The sequence below is a fragment of the Podarcis melisellensis genome, assembly GCF_964234715.1.
Source record: "Podarcis melisellensis genome assembly, chromosome: 10".
Taxonomy (NCBI): domain Eukaryota; kingdom Metazoa; phylum Chordata; class Lepidosauria; order Squamata; family Lacertidae; genus Podarcis; species Podarcis melisellensis.
This window is the reverse complement of record NC_138542.1, coordinates 67,671,192-67,691,255: the sequence shown is the minus strand read 5'-3', so window position 1 is coordinate 67,691,255 and position 20,064 is coordinate 67,671,192. Positions and strand designations below refer to the sequence as shown.

The 20,064-nt window shown below is 46.3% G+C and overlaps 1 protein-coding gene and 1 long non-coding RNA gene across 2 annotated transcripts; both read left to right on the top strand.

Annotated features, from left to right (window-relative positions):
- Positions 1-21: 21 nt before the first annotated feature.
- IL2RA (interleukin 2 receptor subunit alpha) lies at positions 22-14,824 on the top strand (the record flags this gene model as incomplete). Its single annotated transcript, XM_081929255.1, has 4 exons — positions 22-194; positions 10,127-10,321; positions 11,924-12,016; positions 14,532-14,824. The coding sequence occupies exons 1-4, from the start codon at positions 116-118 to the stop codon at positions 14,822-14,824; spliced, it is 660 nt and encodes a 219-aa protein (XP_081785381.1). The 5' UTR covers positions 22-115.
- Positions 14,825-15,397: 573 nt separating this feature from the next.
- On the top strand, positions 15,398-19,134 carry LOC309378888. The gene is made up of 2 exons (XR_014172254.1): positions 15,398-15,467; positions 18,622-19,134. It is a non-coding gene; the product is annotated as an uncharacterized lncRNA (long non-coding RNA).
- Positions 19,135-20,064: the final 930 nt, after the last annotated feature.

Sequence of the window (20,064 nt, the reverse complement as noted above, 5' to 3'; positions counted from 1 at the left end):
AATATGTTATCAAGTCCCTTTCCTCCGGCTCTGTGCTAGAGAGGCGTGTCGGCTCACAGTCAGTCAGTGGAAAACCTCCTGCCACCTTCAGAACCAGCTTAGGGCTGGAGAAGAGATGGGTGGCTTTTACACTGGATTGGGGCTCCTTCTCATATGGGGGATTTTCCAACCTACCACTTTGGCTGCCACTGATGGTAAGTAGCAAACTGCTGCAGCTACCCTCTGGCTGTCCTAACTGTATGGGTTTGACCTGATGAATTACACCACATTCCTTACCAGTTTTAGGTAAAGGTAAAGTGACCCCTGACCGTTAGGTGCAGTTGCGGACGACTCTGGGGTTGCAGCGCTCATCTCGCTTTATTGGCCGAGGGAGCCGGCGTACAGCTTCCGGGTCATGTGGCCAGCAGGACTAAGCCACTTCTGGCGAACCAGAGCAGCGCACGGAAACGCTGTTTACCTTCCCGCCGGAGTGGTACCTATTTACCTACTTGTGCTGGCGTGCTTTCGAACTGCTAGGTTGGCAGAAGCAGGGACCGAGTAATGGGAGCTCACCCCGTCACGGGGATTCGAACCGCCGACCTGATCAGCAAGGCTCTGTGGTTTAGACCACAGCACTACCCGCGTTCCTGTTACCAGTTTTACTCAGAAGTAAATAAGGTAAATAAGTAAATAAGGTCTGTAATAGGATTTACCAGTTTTACTCGGAAGTAAATAAGTCCTATTACAGACCCTCCAAGTGTCCCTATTTTCCAGGGACAGTCCCAGATTTACAGAAGTCATTCCGGTTTCTGATTTGATCCTAGAATGTCCAGCTTTTCCTTAGGCCGTTCCAACTGGTGAAATGTTGGAGGGGTTGGAGTTATGTGACACCCCAAGCCAAGGATATAAGTAGCTGTAACAACCTTTAGAAGATATTTGAGAGCAGCCCTGTATAGGGAAGTTTTTTTTAAAATGTTTTACCATGTTTTTAGATGTGCCTGTTGCAAGTTGCCTAGAGTGGCTGAAACAACCCAATCAGATGGGTGGCATACAAATAATAAAATTATTTTTAATTTTATAAAAATAGGGGGTATAAATAATAAAATTGTTGTTGTAGTTGTTGTTGTGGTGGAATAGGGTGTCCCTATTTTCACTGGGGAAACGTTGAAAGGTATGCTATTAATTAAGTGGGACTTTCTCCCATGTAAGTGGGCTTCGGACAGGGTAGGCAAACTAAGGCCCGGGGGCCAGATCCGGCCCAATCGTCTTCTAAATCTGGCCCGCGGACAGTCCGGGAACTAGCGTGTTTTTACATGAGTAGAATGTGTCCTTTTATTTAAAATGCATCTCTGGGGTATTTGTGGGGCATAGGAATTCGTTCATCCCCTACCCCAAACAATATAGTCTGGCCCCCCACAAGGTCTGAGGGACAGTGGACCGACCCCCTGCTGAAAAAGTTTGCTGACCCCTGGCTTAAGATGTCAGCCTTGATGGATTAAATGTGGACATAAGTAAAAACAGTTTGAGAAACATAGAAATTTGCCTTCATCGAGTGCCGGTAACACAAGGAAGCTAGCTCAGATCTTTGGTCCCTCTCGGATAGTATTGTCTACAGTGACTCTCATGGGATTCAGGCAGGGGCAGTCCCAGCCCTTCTTGCAGGTGCCAGGAATTGAACCTGCGACCTTCTGCCTGCAGCGCGCATGTTGTGCCACTGAGCTACAGGATCTTCCCAAATAATGCGCTCCAGAATGGGCATGCACACCAGGAAAGGGCCACCTAACGCAATGGCGGATCATCTGCCTTGCTCTGAGGTTAAATCCCTGGCTTCTCTAGCTGGGACAACGAGAGACCCAATAAGTGTGGACAACACTGAGCAAAATGGACCAATGGTCTGTCTCCATATAACACAGTCTATTTTTAAGGGATGTCATCCATTATACGCTGGAAGGAAGTGAAACACATAGAATACAGTGGTGCCTCGCAAGACGAAATTAATTCGTTCCGCAAGTTTTTTTGTCTTGTGAGTTTTTCGTCTTGCGAAGCACGGTTTCCCATAGGAATGCACTGAAAATCAATCAATGCGTTCCTATGGAAACCACCTTCAGACCAGGTCCGGGGACAGTCTGTCCCCCAACCTCTTCTGAAAGCTGGGGGGGGGACAAGGGCTTTTCTTCCCACCCCCAGCATTTTAAAAAACCCCTGGACAGCAGAGGACTTCTCCGCTGTCCGGGGCGATCTTAAAATGCTGGGGGGGCCCGGGAGCCTTCGCTGCCGCCCGCCAGCATTTAAAAAAACCCCGGGACCTCTTCTGAAGGCCGGCGGGGGGCAAAAGTCTTTGCTCCCCCTGCCTGCCTTCCCGGGAGAGTGGAGAAACGCAGCGTGTTTCTCCGCTATCCCGGACGGCTTTTGAAGGCAGGCAGGGGGGAGCAGCGCTGCCGCCCGCCAGCATTTTAAAATCGCCCCGGGACAGCGGAGGACTTCTCCGCTGTCCCAGGGCAATTTAAAAGCCCCCGGGAAGGCAGGCAGTGGGGACAAAGACTTTTGCCCCCCGCCAGCCTTCAGAAGAGGTCCTGGACCTTTTCTGAAGGCCGGCGGGGGCCGAAAGTCTTTGCTCCCCCCCGCCTGCCTTCAAAAGCCGTCCGGGATAGCGGAGAAACACACTGCGTTTCTCTACTCTCCCGGGAAGGCAGGCAGGGGGGAGCAAAGACTTTCGCCCCCCGCCGGCCCTCATAAGAGGTCCAGGACCTCTTCTGAAGGCCGGCGGGGGGCAAAAGTCTTTGCTCCCCCCGCCTGCCTTCAAAAGCCGTCCGGGATAGCGGGAAGCGCTTCCCTGCTATCCCGGACTGCTTTTAAAATGCTGGCGGTGGGGAGCAAAGCCTTTCGGCCCCCGCCGGCCTTCCTGGACCTCTTCTGAAGGCCGGAGGGGGGGAAAGGCTTTGCTCCCCACCGCCAGCATTTAAAAGAGGTCCCCGGAGATTTCCCTATGGGCTTTCTTCTTGCGAAGCAAGCCCATAGGGAAATTCGTCTTGCGAAGCAACTCGCAAACGGAAAACCCTTTCATCTTGCAGGTTTTCCGTCTTGCGAGGCATTCGTCTTGCGGGGCACCACTGTATGTTTTCCAGAACAGAAGGAAAGCTTCCCTTAAGTGTTGCTGAAGTATATCCATGATAGATAGATGATAGATGATAGATAGATAGATAGATAGATGATAGATAGATAGATAGATAGATAGATGATAGATAGATAGATAGATAGATAGATAGATAGATAGATAGATAGATAGATAGATGATAGATAGATAGATAGATAGATAGATAGATAGATAGATAGATGATAGAGATAGATAGATAGATAGATAGATAGATAGATAGATAGATAGATAGATAGATAGATGATAGATAGATATAGATAGATGATAGATAGATAGATAGATAGATAGATAGATAGATAGATAGATAGATAGATAGATGATAGATAGATAGATAGATAGATAGATAGATAGATAGATAGATAGATAGAGATAGATAGATAGATAGATAGATAGATAGATAGATAGATAGATAGATAGATATAGATAGATAGATGATGGATAGATAGATACACATGCATATATACAGAGGTGTGTTTTGGCTCTTGGATGGCCAGTACAACAAAGTCCCATACACAGACATAATTTGTATTAGTGGTCAACCTGAGGTGGGAGGCATCATAGCTTGCCCCTTATATACTCAAGAAATTGCTTTCTGAAACCTCTGTTCACACAAGCAAGCAGCTACACCCAGGTAAAAATGGTCCTCATTCTTTTGAGTGACAATAACAGCTTCGTAACACAGAGAGTGGACCTCTGTTCTGCTGGCTTCAAGGGGAGGAAATCAGGAAAAGGGAGTTAGGTAAAATCGCTGGAAATCATTGCGGTGAGTTGGTGGTTTAATTTGAAATCAAGCTGGATTTCAGTTTGTTGGTGTCCTTGGTAACCTCTCTTACATTGCAGATGTTGGCTCAAATTATGGGTTTATGATCTCAATTACTTTATTGCTACTGCTGCTGCAGGATTCTCATAGACTTTGGCTAGAACAATAAACTTATATTGAATTGAATATATTCTGCCTTGGTCAGACCACACCTGGAATACTGTGTCCAGTTCTGGGCACCACAATTTAAGAAGGATGTTGACAAGCTGGAAGGTGGGCAGAGGAGGGTGACCAAGATGATCCAGGGTCTGGAAACCATGCTTGATGAGGAACAGTTGAGGGAGCTGGGCATGTTTCGCCTGGAAAAGAGGAGACTGAGAATGCCATCTTCAAATGTCTTAAGGGATGTCACATGGAGGAGGGAACAAGCTTGTTTTCTCCTGCTCTGGAGGGTAGGACTCGAACCAGTGGCTTCAAGTTACAAGAAAGGAGGTTCCGACTAAAAATTAGGAAAAACGTTCTGACAGTAAGAGCTGTTCGACAGTGGAATGGACTTGGTTGGGAGGTTGCAGACTCTCCTACTTTTGAGGTTTTTTAAGCAGAGGTTAGGTGGCCGCCTGTCATGGATGCTTTAGCTGAGATTCCTGCATTGCAGGGGGTTGGACTAGATGGCCCTTGGGAATCCCTTCCAACTCTACAGTTCCATGATTCTGTCAGGGCCGGCTCTACGATGAGGCAAAGTGAGGCAACTGCCTCAGGCTTGGGCCCGCCCTGTATCCCCTAAGCTAGAATCCAGTGGAAGACATTGCTTCCAAATCCAGTGGAAGACATTGTCCTTTGAAATATACTCGGAGTCAAGAGTGGATTCATGCTCTTTATTCAGCTCATAGCGGTGAGGAGGAATGGAAGTTCCCCCAGAATGTCTGCTTTGTATACATTATTTACACAATGGGCCCCACGTGATTGGCTTATTCCGGGATTCTCCTAAAGGCCAATCAGGTTGCGGATTCACTTCCACCTGGAGCTGGATTGGGTGGCTCCTGTGGACCAATCAGACTGCTGCATTCTGGATCCTATTGTTCTAGGACCAATCAGACTGCTGCATTCTGAATCCTATTGTTCTAGGGCCAATCAGACTGCTGCATTTTGGATCCTATTCAACTCAGTACATAACATCCTTTCACCCGTATTGGAGTAAGATTCAACTACCAGTCCAACTGGATTCTGTGTGTACCTTGGGGGAGGGTGCCATCTTGTCTTTCGCCTCAGGCTGCAAAAAGTCTTGAGCCGGCCCTGAATCCTATGGTTAAAATGACTAATAGGACCCTGAACCATTTGCTGGTCCTCAGCCAAAACAATATGTCTGCGCATGTGCTTTGCGTGTGTATAAGATGAACGGTTTTAAGGTCACTCCCCTCCCCTTCTCTAACCTAGTAGCAGGCTGTGGTTCTCCTGCAGGACTGATGATCGGAAGAGAGAGAGAGAGAGATTAACCGCACACCTCAGCCACATATTCTGAAACAAAAGCAGGCTTATCAAATAAAAAAGTCTCCGCAAGCTACTTCCTCATAAAGGGGTGACACATTTCTGCTAAGGCTTCAAACGGTTCTTTGAAAGCAGCGGGCAGCCTGGGATTTCCATTTTTCATCTGTTTTTGACGCTTATCTTTCGTTCATTCCCCCCTTTGCCCCAAAACTGCCTATTCTAAAGGGCACTCTTGATTAAATGAGTCACAAGAGAGTCATAGCGCCGTTGCAGGGTGAAGCTCAAAGCCATGTCTAACGGGCATTTACAGGAAAATCCTAATACATGTCTACTAACACTGTGTTGAGATAATTGCAGTGTAAGGGGTTGGACTAGGTGACTCTTAGGGTCCCTTCTAACTCTACAGTTCTATTATTCTAAAGCAGGCTTCCTCAACCTTGGCCCTCCAGATGTTTTGAGACTACAGTTCCCATCATCCCTGACCACTGGTCCTGCTAGCTAGGGATCATGGGAGTTGTAGGCCAAAAAACATCTGGAGGGCCGAGGTTGAGGGAGCCTGTTCTAAAGCCACAGTCACCACACCATACATGTGAATAACTATGACACTACTTCAAATGGCCATCACTTCCCCCCAGAGAATTCTGGGAGCTGTAGTTTGTTAAGGGTGCTGAGAGTTGTTAGTCCCCTGCCAGAACTACAATTCCCAGAGTTCTCTGGGACAAGGGATTGTTACACCACTCTGGGAATTGTAATTCTGTGAGGGGGGTGGGGGGCCTCCTGATAACTCAGGCATAGGCAAACTCCAGCCCTCCAGATTTTGGGACTACAATTCCCATCATCCCAAGCTAACAGGACCAGTGGTCAGGGATGATGGGAATTGTAGTCCCAAACTTCTGGAGGGCCGGAGTCTGCCTATGTCTGTGATAACTTAACAAACTACAGCTCCCATAATTGTTTGGTGGGGAAAGCCATAACTGTTTAAAGTGGTATCGTAGTGCTCTGTATGCATGACGTGAATGTGGCCTCAGTTTCTCATTCTTCCAATCTTCAGTTCAGTTCCTCATAATTCCACACCCGTTTACAATTTATTAATTTTTAAGTCCTCACGAAAACCTGTCAGCATCTTAATGCAAATTTCCCCAGATGTACACATTTGCTGTAGTGATCAGGTGGGGTTGCTATGAGGAATTATAACAAATATAGAGTAAGCCATCTGTGTCAGCAATGAAAGCATTGTGTTGACTGGGTTTAAACTATTAATCCACATCTCTGCATCCCTGTTCCATTTCTCTAACTTGACAAGTCACATACACAGCCCAGTTGCTTCGCAAGGCAGGCATCCTGGGTCATCAAAGACAGTGGGCAGTTTCTTTGATGTAGCTTTTCTGATATGTTAATCTTAAGATGTTAATTTTAGGGCCAGGAAACAGATCTCACCTGAAGGTGATAATGATCCCTGTCTTCCTGGCCATCCTTCTTATCATGTATATTACTTGTTTATCACCTCCGGGGTTGCCAAATGCACTCTTTTGTAGTTCTGTTTTGATAGGACGCGGGTGGCGCTGTGGGTAAAGCCTCAGTGCCTAGGATTTGCCGATTGTATGGTCGGCGGTTCGAATCCCCGCGGCGGGGTGAGCTCCCGTCTTTCGGTCCCAGCTCCTGCCCACCTAGCAGTTCGAAAGCAGCCTTAAGTGCAAGTAGATAAATAAATAGGTACCGCTTTACAGCGGGAAGGTAAACGGCGTTTCCGTGTGCTGCACTGGTGCTGGCTCGCCAGAGCAGCTTCGTCACGCTGGCCACGTGACCTGGAAGTGTCTCCGGACAGCGCTGGTCCCCGGCCTCTTAAGTGAGATGGGCGCACAACCCTAGAGTCGGACACGACTGGCCCATACGGGCAGGGGTACCTTTACCTTACCTTTACCTTTGATAGTTTAACTTCGTCCCCACTTGGGGTTTGTTGAAATGCTCAGAAGAAATCTGATTGGTTCTTACGAACACTCTGTAAAAGTTCTTTTGTGAATAAAATGACCTGGAGACCTGGGCCGAGGGGTGGAGGCAGAGAGAGATTATTATATGCACCCTTCCCAGAGCCTTGCTGGTTCAAGCCTCTGTGTGTATTCTTATTAATCAGAATTCAATCCTTCCTTTACTTTGTGAACGCCTCAATTTGCGTGTGCAGTTTTGCCCGTTATACACATTTTTTCCAAAGCAATTTCACCCAATATAATGTCTTTTCATACGCTGTTTTCGGCAATGAGTGCGCACTTACCCCAACGTTATACATTAACTGGCTGGAGGACTGCACTGTGCAACTTGGAGAAGTGTGAATTTCGAAGGATGGCTGTGTTTCGATTTGCATGTTGGTTTAGAAAGTGTGAATTAGGTAATTTCCCCTTTAAATGCAACTGAGTTGAATCTCTCTCCCATCCCTCGAGTTGTGATTTGTGGACTTAAACCCCAGTAATATTTCCTAGGGGAGCAGCAAAAGCAGGAGGAGCGAGAGCATTTTCAGAGTTCAGGGACGCATTCTGGCTACAGGCACGAGCCTGAGGAGGTTGTGGAACAGGACTGGTGAGGGCTGTGGCGTGGGGAGAGTCTTGGGGACTGACCAGAGAGATTTGGAAGGCTGCGTTTGTCCCCCAGACCTTGGAAATGCAACCAGTGGCGTAGCGTGGGTTGTCAGCACCCGGGGCAAGGCAAGTAATTTGTGCCCCCTAACCCGTGGATTTGCGCCCCCTAACCTGTGGATTTGCGCCCCCTAACCCTAACCCCCAGATGTTGCGCCCGGTGCGGCCGGGCCCCCCTGCACCCCCCACGCTACGCCACTGAATGCAACAAGGATCATCCAGTTTGCAACTAAAGGGTTAATTCTGTTAAATTAAATTATTATTTGTTATGTACTGAGTTGAATAGGATCCAAAATGCAGCAGTCTGATTGGTCCTAGAACAATAGGATCCAGAATGCAGCAGTCTGATTGGTCCTAGAACAATGCAGCAGTATGATTGGTCTGCAGGAGCCACCCAATCCAGCTCCAGATGGAAGTGAATCCACAATCTGATTGGCCTACAGGAGAATTCTGGAATTAGCCAATCACGTGCAGCCCATTGTGTAAATAATGTATATAAGCAGATACTTTGGGGAAACTTTCATTCCTCCTCACCACTATGAGCTGAATAAAGAGCATGAAATCCACTCTCGACTCTGAGTATATTTCACTATTATTATTTAAAAGACATCTGAAGGCAGCCCTGTTTAGGGAAGTTTTTAATATTTAAAGCTGTATTGTTTTTAACACTCGATTGGGAGCCACCCAGAGTGGCTGGGGAAACTCAGCCAGATGGGCATGGTATAAATAATAAATTATTATTATAAACGAGAGAGGTAGAGACATTTCTTAGCAACCAGGCAGTGTGTTTACTGAGGTAGCATGTGATTGGCTGTGCTGTTCTGAGGGAGTTTCCCCCACCCCCTCTGTATGACTGGTTGAATGTCTTCCCACTCTGAACCAGGCCTGAAGTAAGAAAGGCTTCTTTATTCCTTTCCTCCCAAATTATCCGCTGTTACGTTCAGTTTCTTCAGTGAAGTGTTGTCAGGATTTATTTTCCTCCTGGACTCTGCTTGCATTATTACAAATTCTGTATCTGTGGACTGCTGTTGCTTTAGATCTAAAAACTGATTACATTTACGTATGAGTTTACACGTCTGAGCATGGATTAAGTTTGCTTTATTTCTGTCGTGCCATATGGGTCACTTTAAGAAATAAATTTTGTATCAGTCGATTGCTGACACTTGTCACTCAAACCAATATTGTGCTTGTCCATATAATCCTGCTTTGTAACAGTTGCTGTTTATTGCAACCACTACTATGCTCTAAGATGCACTAGCCTGTAATATTACGCATGGTACATACCATTGTTTATGGTTTTTTATATTATTTTTGCTGTAAAAATGTGTGAGATTACGAAATTGTATTTATTTGCATTACCTAGAGCCTGTTCTACTGATGAAGCCTAGGATGGCGAAACAAGGCTAATATTCCGGAAATCCTTGTCTTAGACTCTGGGAAAGGATTCTGTGGAACTGTAACAACCCTTTATGTGGATTATTGGACTCTATGAACAGACAGGTGGAATAGACACTTATACATGTAGGGATCTTATGCATGAACTGAGTAGAGAATGAACTGATCTGCTGGGTCTTCTGCTTTTTTCGTTGAACTTTATGAAACTTCCGTTGAAATCTACAGTTTGATATAATGAATAGTCTTGTCTTGTTTAGTCGTTTAGTCGTGTCCGACTCTTCGTGACCCCCTGGACAAGAGCACGCCAGGCACTCCTGTCTTCCACTGCCTCCCACAGTTTGGTCAAACTCATGCTGGTAGCTTCGAGAACACTGTCCCACCATCTCATCCTCTGTTGTCCCCTTCTCCTTGTGCCCTCCATCTTTCCAAACATCAGGGTCTTTCCCAGGGAGTCTTCTCTTCTCATGAGGTGGCCAAAGTATTGGAGCCTCAGCTTCAGGATCTGTCCTTCCAGTGAGCACTCAAGGCTGATTTCCTTAAGAATGGATACGTTTGATCTTCCTGCAGTCCATGGGACTCTCAAGAGTTTCCTCCGGCAACAATGAATAGTATACCTTATTTATTCAAAAATACAGCTGGTTACTTCTTATTATGCACTATTTGAATGGCTTTGATCACATTCCGTATCCCTGGTTCACACATGCACATTTCTTTTCTCTTTTGCAGAAGAGTGCCCCTTTCCACAGAAAATCAAATTTGCAAAATACACTGCTCCTGAAGGGTATGTCGTGGGCACACCCGCTCGTTACAATTGCCATAAAGGGTACCAGAGAAAACCAAGGAGAAGCAATCTTCTGACATGCAGGAACGTGGGCGGTACAGCTAAGTGGAACAGAACTTCTCCGCTCCCGATTTGTGTAGGTAAGAAGTTGTGTTTCTGGGAGACAGAATGAATTTCTATACCTTGTCTTCCTCTTTGAAGTCAGCTGGAAGATCTGAGAAATGGAGAGATGCATCTGCAGGTAAAAACGTCTGGTTTTGCATGTAACGCCGCTTTGCAAAAAAAGAAGAATGGCAGCCGATCGCAGCCATACTCGGCTCGACCTCCTGGAACCAGTGGTGGTGGCAAAGGTCCTTTGTGGGTGTCTGGAAGCAGTTGGAGGGTGGTTAATGGATTGAAATTGAATCCCAACAAAATGGGGAGACAGGGGGCAGGGAAGTGTGAGGGACTTGCTGGTCCTGAATGGAGTAACTGTGCCCCTAAAGGACCAGGGGTGGAGCCTGGGGGTCATTTTGGACTCACAGCTGCCCATGGAGGTGCAGGTCAGCTATGTTTCCAGGGCAGCTGTCAACCTGTTTCACCTGTTGTGACAGCTGAGACCCTACCTGCCTGCGCACTGTCTTGCCAGAGTGCTCCATGCGCTGGTTATCTCCCGCTTGGACTACTTCAATGCGCTCTACCTTTGAAAAGACCTCAGAAACTATCACTCATCCCAAATGCAGCTGCTAGACTGGTAGCAGCCACGGGGCTCCATTACAACGATGCTAAAAAAATTACGTTGGCTCCCAGGATGTTTCCAAGCATATTTCTAAGTCTTGATGCTGATCTTTAAAGCCCTAAATGGCCTCTGTGCTTTCAACCTGAGGGAGCGTCTCCACCCCCATTGTTCAGCCCAGACACTGAGGTCCAGGACTTTCTGGTGGCTCCCTCACTGGGAGAAGTGAGGTTACAGGGAACCAGGCAGAGGGCCTTCTCGGTAGTGGCGCCCGCCCTGTGGAATGCCCTCCCATCAGATATCAAGGAGATAGGTTAATAATAATAATAATTTATTTGTACCCCGCCCATCCAACATATATAAAAACAGAACAAAACATTAAACCATGAAAAGCTTCCCAAAACAAGGCTGCCTTCAGATGTCTATGAAAAATTATACAGAAGACATCTGTTGTGGGAAGCTTTCAAGGTTAAATGTTGTTGTTGCTTTCTTGTGTTTCTGTTGGAAGCTTCCCAGAGTGACAGTGGCAACCCAGTCAGATGGGTGGGGTATAAAATACTACTACTATTATTATTATTATTATTATTATTACTCTGCCCGCTTTTGCTTCTGGCTCCACCCACCACATTTATGTGGCTCCTGCCAGGCTCACCACAAGGGAAAGTGGACCCTGGACTGAAAACAGACACTTCTGCTTTGTGGCACAACGCATGATGCGCCTAACAAGCCAGCACTTCTACAGTGGTACCTCAGGTTACATATGCTTCAGGTTACATACACTTCAGGTTACAGACTCCACTAACCCAGAAATAATGCTTCAGGTTAAGAACTTTGCTTCAGGATGAGAACAGAAATCGTGCTCCGGTGGCACGGCGGCAGCAGGAGGCCCCATTAGCTAAAGTGGTGCTTCAGGTTAAGAACAGTTTCAGGTTAAGAATGGACCTCCGGAACCAATTAAGTACTTAACCCGAGGTACCACTGCATATTGTTTGGAGTACCTTATTTTCTTCCTCGTTCTTCTACACAGCTGACCCGCAGCAGACTCTTCCTCCTACAGTACATTCTACAGCAGGAAACTGGAGCATAGCTTCCACCAGCCCCCAACCTACAAATCGGGCAGGTAAGACAGACGCTTCCATCTTCGTATCCTATAGCCTAAAGTCACTCCGCAAGTAGAAATGTAGCCGCACAGGAAACAAATAAAGGCAAAGAGTAAAAGGCAAAGAGTTAAGGGTATTATCCTTCCGAATACCATTGTTTTATAGTTTCATTTGCTTTCTTTCTATGGCCTCTTTTCACTTACACGAGTCACAAAGCGGCTTGCCTACAATAAATTACTGTATTTTCCCGTGTATAAGACTATATCCCCCCCCAAAAAAATGTTTAAGTTTAAAATTGGGGCGCATCATACATGGAATGTTTAAAATTTCTTAATTTGGGGCTCATAAATAGGGGTCATCTTATACATGGAAAAATATGGTATATAAAACGATTAACAAATCACCAATGAAACGGCCACCTTCCATACGACATTAACAAAACAACTAAAAAAAATAGATCAAACAGCACAACCACAAGAAAAGTCGTATTATAAAATTCACAAAGCATTGCAGCACTCGTAATCCACAAAACAATTCATAATACCTGTTGCTGGCAACCACAAGAGGGAAGAGGGCTCTTGGGCTTAAATCCTCCTGCCTGTTTCCCATGGGTATCCAGTTGGCCACTGTGAGAACAAGATGCTGGACTTGATGAACCCTTGGCCGGATCCAGCAGGCTCCTCTTCTGATGTTATATTAGGCCAGCAGGGTTGGAGAAATTTTGGAACGTTCAGAAGTAGCAGAACATCTCAGTGTGGGTAGGTGGCAATCCTAAGGCATGGGGTGCTATTAATCCTGTACGTATCCCTGATCGTGCATTTAACACAAATGTAACCATGGAAAGAGGGACGCAGGTGGAGCTGTGAGTTAAACCACAGAGCCTGGGACTTGCTGATCAGAAGGTCGGCGGTTCAAATCCCCGTGACAGGGTGAGCTCCCGTTGCTCTCTCCCAGCTCCTGCCAACCTAGCAGTTCAAAAGCACGTCAAAGTGCAAGTAGATAAATAGGTACCGCTCTGGTGGGAAGGTAAACGGCGTTTCCGTGCACTGCTCTGGTTCGCCAGAAGCGGCTTAGTCATGCTGGCCGTATGACCCGGAAGCTGTATGCCAGCTCCCCGGCCAGTAAAGCGAGATGAGCGCCGCAACCCCAGAGTCAGTCATGACTGGACCTAATGGTCAGGGGTCCCTTTACCTTTACTTTAATCATGGAAGAGTGATCTCTTTGAGATCTTGGACCCAGAATTGTGGTGACAGTCCAGCCCTATCATTAGGTAAAGTTAAGCAACCACCTCAGGTGGCAGATACAGTAGGGCCCCCTTGCCATACCTCTCTATTGGGTTGTTGCACCCCTATGCTAGACCTACTGCATTTGGTGCCGTAGAAGGTGCCAAGCAGCTTTTTAAAAAGTTTTTTTATTAACAAATTCAACAAAACAAATACACATCATCGTCATTGTTTCTGCCCCTCCCATTTTTTCCCCTCCCATCTCCCCAACAAACCCTCCCTCCCTCCCCCAAGACTTCCCTCAGCTCCTCCCTCTGATTTCTCAACTCATGTTGTTCTCTGCATATTATCAAATGGTATACATCCTTATGTTATCTATCCACCATATTAACTCAATAAATTTGTGTATGTTTATTCAAAACCTGCCAAAGAGTCCAGTTCATTTCATAGAATCATAGAATCATAGAGTTGGAAGAGACCACAAGGGCCATCGAGTCCAACCCCCTGCCAAGCAGGAAACACCATCAGAGCACTCCTGACATATGGTTGTCAAGCCTCTGCTTAAAGACCTCCAAAGAAGGAGACTCCACCACACTCCTTGGCAGCAAATTCCACCGTCGAACAGCTCTTACTGTCAGGAAGTTCTTCCTAATGTTTAGGTGGAATCTTCTTTCTTGTAGTTTGGATCCATTGCTCCGTGTCCGCTTCTCTGGAGCAGCAGAAAACAACCTTTCTCCCTCCTCTATGTGACATCCTTTTATATATTTGAACATGGCTATCATATCACCCCTTAACCTCCTCTTCTCCAGGCTAAACATGCCCAGCTCCCTTAGCCGTTCCTCATAAGGCATCGTTTCCAGGCCTTTGACCATTTTGGTTGCCCTCCTCTGGACACGTTCCAGTTTGTCAGTGTCCTTCTTGAACTGTGGTGCCCAGAACCGGACACAGTACTCCAGGTGAGGTCTGACCAGAGCAGAATACAGTGCCACTATTACTTCCCTTGATCTAGATGCTATACTCCTATTTTGTTGTCTGTGACTTTAAAGAAGAATGGGGACCTTTTACAGTCTATTGAAAAAGACAACGAAAGGTGCCAAACAACTTTTGAATCTCTGTCCTTGATGATCTCGTATACCCGCTTCTCATTTTCCCCTGCCTTGGTTTTCATACTACCTGTAAAAGAACAGCAATAAAAATGGGTTCATGAAATTGAAAATAAAAATATGTGGCCCTTAAAAACAAACAGCCCCTGCTTGTTCCTGGCTCCATCACTGACTGCTGGACTTCTTCACTTTCTTCTTCCGCCCTGTAGGCTTCTGCGGAGAACCAGAACCCCTCAGCAATGCCGATGTTAAAGTGACAATGTACCACGTGGGGCAGAAACTGCACTATGAATGCCTGGAAGGCTATCGAGGAACTGCCATCTTCTCTGAAGTCAGCACCTGTGAGGCTTCTGGTGGAAAAAATGTTTGGTCTAAATTAAATCTCCATTGTACAAAAAGCCCCAAGGACACCCAACAGCTTTCTGGTGCAGGTAAGATGAGGTTTAAGATGAAACATTGCATAGTAACAGGGCACTTTTCCCCACTTGCCCTAAGCTCCTGAAGGTAATGGGGCCCTTTATATATACAGCTGTCCTTTGTCAACAACAGGCGCTTCAGATTACGGACTCCGCTATCCCAGAAATAGTACCTCAGATTAAGAACTTTGCTTCAGGATGAGAACAGAAATCACGCAGCAGCGGCGGGAGGCCCCATTAGCTAAAGTGGTACCTCAGGTTAAGAACAGTTTCAGGTTAAGAACGGACCTCCAGAATGAATTAAGTTCTTAACCAGAGGTACCACTGTATGGTAATTCATGGACCTCATAGGTATCTAAAGCCATTTGCACATAACAAATAGGAGACTAAACAACACAAAACACTGTTGCTGTATGTAGGTTTTATTTCATTTGTTTTTTATCTTGTATTTTGGAAATGTACATCCAGTTTGTTTTCCTTTAAAAAAAAAAAATCGGGGTGGGGCAAGAGAGTGTAGCCCTAAGCTATAGCTTCTTTAGCTTATACATAAATCCTACCGTGGGATGATTAAGAATAAGCATGCAGAACGTGGACCTGAAGCACTGATAGAATAAGCCAGCCATCTCCTCACTCCCTGACGTGGTTTCCTTTTCATTTTAAAGCTGCTCTCAGCCTTGCTGCAGTGACCAAGTTCATCATCTTAGAAGGAATCCTCGCAGGAACTGTGGGGTAAGTGGGCTTATACAGTGCTTTTTGCACCGGAAAAGCTGTAACCTAAAACTGTAGTTTCTGTCAGGGACTGGGCAGAGGAGGAATGGTGGAGGCCATCTCCCCAGCCTGACCCTTCCAGAGAAGAAGAAGACAGTTCAGAATTACAGCAGGGGTTTGAGGGAGGTCACAGCTCAGAGGCAGATGAGGGGTGTGATAGGAATTTTGAGGTCTTACATATATGTTAAATGTTCATAAGTGTACCAACCAAGCACATACATAGACCACAGGAAAACCATTTTTGGTTCCCAAACTAACCAGGTGTTTTCCCTGCAAGGAGGGAGGGGGGTCAGGGAGCCTTCCCATTGTCTCAGGAATTGAGTAATCAGCATTTTATTGGGTGACAGACTATCAGGAAAGGCTATCAGATAACCTGGCAGATAGGAAAAACGACAACACCTTTTCTGTGATGTAGATAGGAAGTTTGTGGGGGGTGGTCTTGGGTTACACCCCTTCTGTGATGTATGTATGATGTATGGAAGGGTGGTCTTGAGCTCCAGGGCAGGGAATTTAAAATGTCTATACAGTGGTACCTCTGGATATGAACAGGATCCGTTCCGGAGCCCTGTTCGCATCCTGAAGCGAACACAACCCGCGTCTGTGCGGATTGCGATTCGCCGCTTCCGCTCATGCATGTGACGCCATTTTGAGTGCCTGCTCATGCGCGAGCGGCGAAACCCAGAAGTAACACACTCCGTTACTTCTGGGTTGCCCCGGAGCGTAACCTGAAAACGCTCAACCTGAAGCACATTTAACCCAAGGTATGACTATATAAGGCCTTGTGCCTCATTCTTCTGGGTTCCTCCTCCCTCCTGGATGTGGTGAATGAGGACGCTGTTGCAACAGTTCAATAAAGATCAGGCTTACTAGCTGCTTTGCTTCTCAATATTCTCTGGTTGGCCTCTGTTATTTTCTCCTACCAATAAGGAACCTATGTAAGGACTCTATATGGGCTCTTGGATACCCCATAAGGGGAAAAGGGCAGATTTGGGTTTACAACAGGGGAAAAGCTAGGAAATAATGAGAGAGGAGGAGGAGGAGGAGGAAGGAGCACTGGGGGGGGGGTGACCGCTGACGGACACAGTGTATTTAGAAAGCATTCCAGACCCCACCCTCTCCCAGAACATGGCAGGCCTTGAAAGTAGGAAAACAAAGAGCTAAAAGGCAGAGGGCACTTTTCAGCACCCGTAACGATGACTCATGCAGGGGGGGGAGAAAGGGGTGTGTGGTGGGGGCGGATCACCCTGGGTGTCACCACGGGGGGGGGGGTTTACAAAATTCTGGGCGGCACTCAGCACGGGGCCTGCAGCCATCACACAGGATCCCCAGACGTTTAACGGTCTATTGATCCCTGTGCCACCACTGTGCTTGCTTCCCCGCTGCCACAAACCAGTTACTCTCTGGTAAAACACTGAGTCCAGACAGTTGTTAAAAGTGAACCAAAAAACCCCGTTTATTTTACAAGCATTAACACGTTTATGGTTTTTCAGATAATATTCCTCTTAACTTTAGTATCTTTATCTTCCTAATACCTTCTGACTGATTATCTCAACTGTTTAACTGACTCCTCTTAACAAATTCTCTCACCAGACTAGCCCAACCACCAGACTTATCTTCTCTGTCTCTTCCCACTCCAGACTGTCTTCTCTACAACTCTAACCCCCTAAAAAACCTCTGTGCTCAAACCTTATACACAGTTACCTCTGCCGCCTGGGTTCCCATTGGTTAGTCATTTTACAATTAGTTAACCCTTTCCCTATGAACCCAGTATGATGTCACACACCTGGGAGGGCAAACGCCACACCTGGCGGCACTCAGCACAGCTCCTGCAGCGCACCTGAGCCACGCGTCTCTCCTGGGAGTGATGCAGTGGCTTGAGCACTCGCAGGCTCCGCGCTGCCACAAATGGTCCGCCCACCGCCTCCCCCACAGCTGTAGGGCGGCTGAGTGGGAGGAGGCAGGCAGATTCCTCAGAGGCCCCGCCCCCATGGGCAGCTGGCTCCGCCCCCGGCGCAGGGTGTGTGCACCGCCCCAGGCACCCATTTGGCTTGCTCCGCCGCTGGACTCATGAGGAAGTGGGAGAGATGGAGCGGGCAGACATTCACTCAGGGCAATGCCGTTACAGTGGTACCTTGGGTTACATACACTTCAGGTTGCATACGCTTCAGGTTACAGACTCCGCTAACCCAGAAATATTACCTCGGGTTAAGAACTTTGCTTCAGGATGAGAACAGAAATCGTGCAGCAGTGGCGCAGCGGCAGCAGGAGGTCCCATTAGCTAAAGTGGTGCTTCAGGTTAAGAACAGTTTCAGGTTAAGAACGGACCTCCGGAACGAATTAAGTACTTAACCCGAGATACCACTGTACTTTTCCTTGTCTTGTCCGTTCCTGGCAACCTGCTGCGGGGGCTGGTTCCTTTGCTGCCTGATAGTTACGTTCTTAACCTAGCACCCTGAACCTACCTTAATTTGATAATGAAGGTTTTCAAAAGCCATAGGACTTGAGTTAGCTTGGTGGGACTAACTTTAGCTTGGGTTGAAGGTCATGGATGCAGCTTGCACAGGGGTCAGCAAACTTTTTCAGTAAGGGGCCGGTCCACTGTCCCTCAGACCTTGTGGGGGGCCGGACTATATTGGGGGGGGGATGAATTAATTCCTATGCCCCACAAATAACCCAGAGACAAATTTTAAATAAAAGGACACATTCTACTCATGTAAAAACACGCTGATTCCTGGACCGTCCGTGGGCTGGATTTAGAAGGCGGTTGGGCCAGATCCGGCCCCCAGGCCTTTGTTTGTCTGCCCACGGTCTTGCAACTTGACTGCAAGTGTCGGTTCAGTCGCTTATCTTGCTCTATCTGTTAACTTGGCTGCCACTTAGCAACTGTGGAACAAGTCTTAGTTGTGAGCAAAGGTGGAATTAGAAGAACCAATCAAAGTTGGGGAGAGAGTTCTGGGATGTTGGGAAGCAGAGAAAAATTTGCAGTTTCTTCTGTGGTCAACGTCTTAGCTTCATCTTTCCAGACACTTTTTTTTAAAACAATGTGTGTGTGTGTGTGTGTGTGTGTGTGTGTGTGTGCATGTGCGCAATAACTTACCTTTTCCTTTCTTTTTAGATTCTATTCTTGCTGCTTGTAATAAGCATTTTTCTACAGTTTACGCCTGGACTAGTCTTCCATCTGGATTTTCCTGGATTGTATATCCTGGCAGCCCAACTGGTCTCTAGTAATGTGAATCTAAAACCACAGAAGTTTATGCCTCCCGGAATTTCACTTTGGGTTGGTAGTTGGTCTTCTTCTAAAGGACTGTGTAGTTAGGACAGCCTTGCTAATGTAGTAAACTTTTAACTAAAGACATTCTGGGCTTTAGGTGCCCCAACACAGCATTTAGCAGCTGTTAAATTTGTAGTTAATTTAATCTTGCCTATTGTTCTGCATAGAGTTAAGTTTAAAAGTTCCATCTTAATATTCTGTTTTCAATGTAAACAACATTTGCCCAAGATTCATTCATGCATAATATGATGTTGATTTCTCTATTATTATGATGCTCCTATCGTTCATGACCTGTTAATGCATTTGCTGGACTCCTGCTGGTGTATTTTTGAAAAAATAAATTCCATACAGATTTTAGCCTCTTGCAATAATACCCCCCTTGCACATTGGGGAAAATTAAGAAATATAAATTATCTTGCCCTCACCATATGAAAGTCAGTGTGACTTGGTGGTTAGAGTGCTGGACCCAGGAGACCAGGGTTCAAATTCCTGCTTGGCCACAATGTCTGGACAAGATACAAAGACTTATTAGAGAACAAAACACCGAGGTGGCTGTCACCTTTGGAGGCTAAGGCCCGAAAAGGACCCAATATGGAGGCCAATTGGCCAAAATATTGGGAAATACTAGAAAGGGATGGAGACAATTGGAAACTGCAGAGTTTAGAGAAAATGAAAGATAAAGTGCGAGACTGGTTACACTATGCTCAGATTAAAGAAGTGTTTAAGATTGATAAAAAGTTAGGATTCCAGGTGGAGAAATCGAAACTGGAAACAGAACTGTTAGAACCTAAGACCAAGGTACTTTCAAAAATGTATAACTTGCTGCTGAAATGGAACACACAAGACGAATTGGTTAAATCGGCTATGATAAAGTGGGCCCAGGATATTGGGCACAACATTATGTTTGAGGACTGGGAAAGGTTATGGACCACCGGGCTGAACTTCACAGCATGTAATGCTCTGAAGGAAAATGTAATGAAAATGATATATAGATGGTACATGACCCCAGTGAAATTGGCTAAAATACACCATTCGTCTGATAACAAATGTTGGAAATGTAAGGAAAATGAAGGAACATTCTTTCACCTCTGGTGGACCTGCCCTAAAGTGAAGGCCTTCTGGGAAATGATATATAATGAGTTAAAAAAGGTATTTAAGTATACCTTCACCAAGAAACCAGAGGCCTTCCTTCTGGGCATGGTCGGCCAGAACGTGTTAAAGAAGGACAGAACATTTTTTATGTATGCTACAACGGCGGCAAGGATACTTATTGCTAAGAGCTGGAAA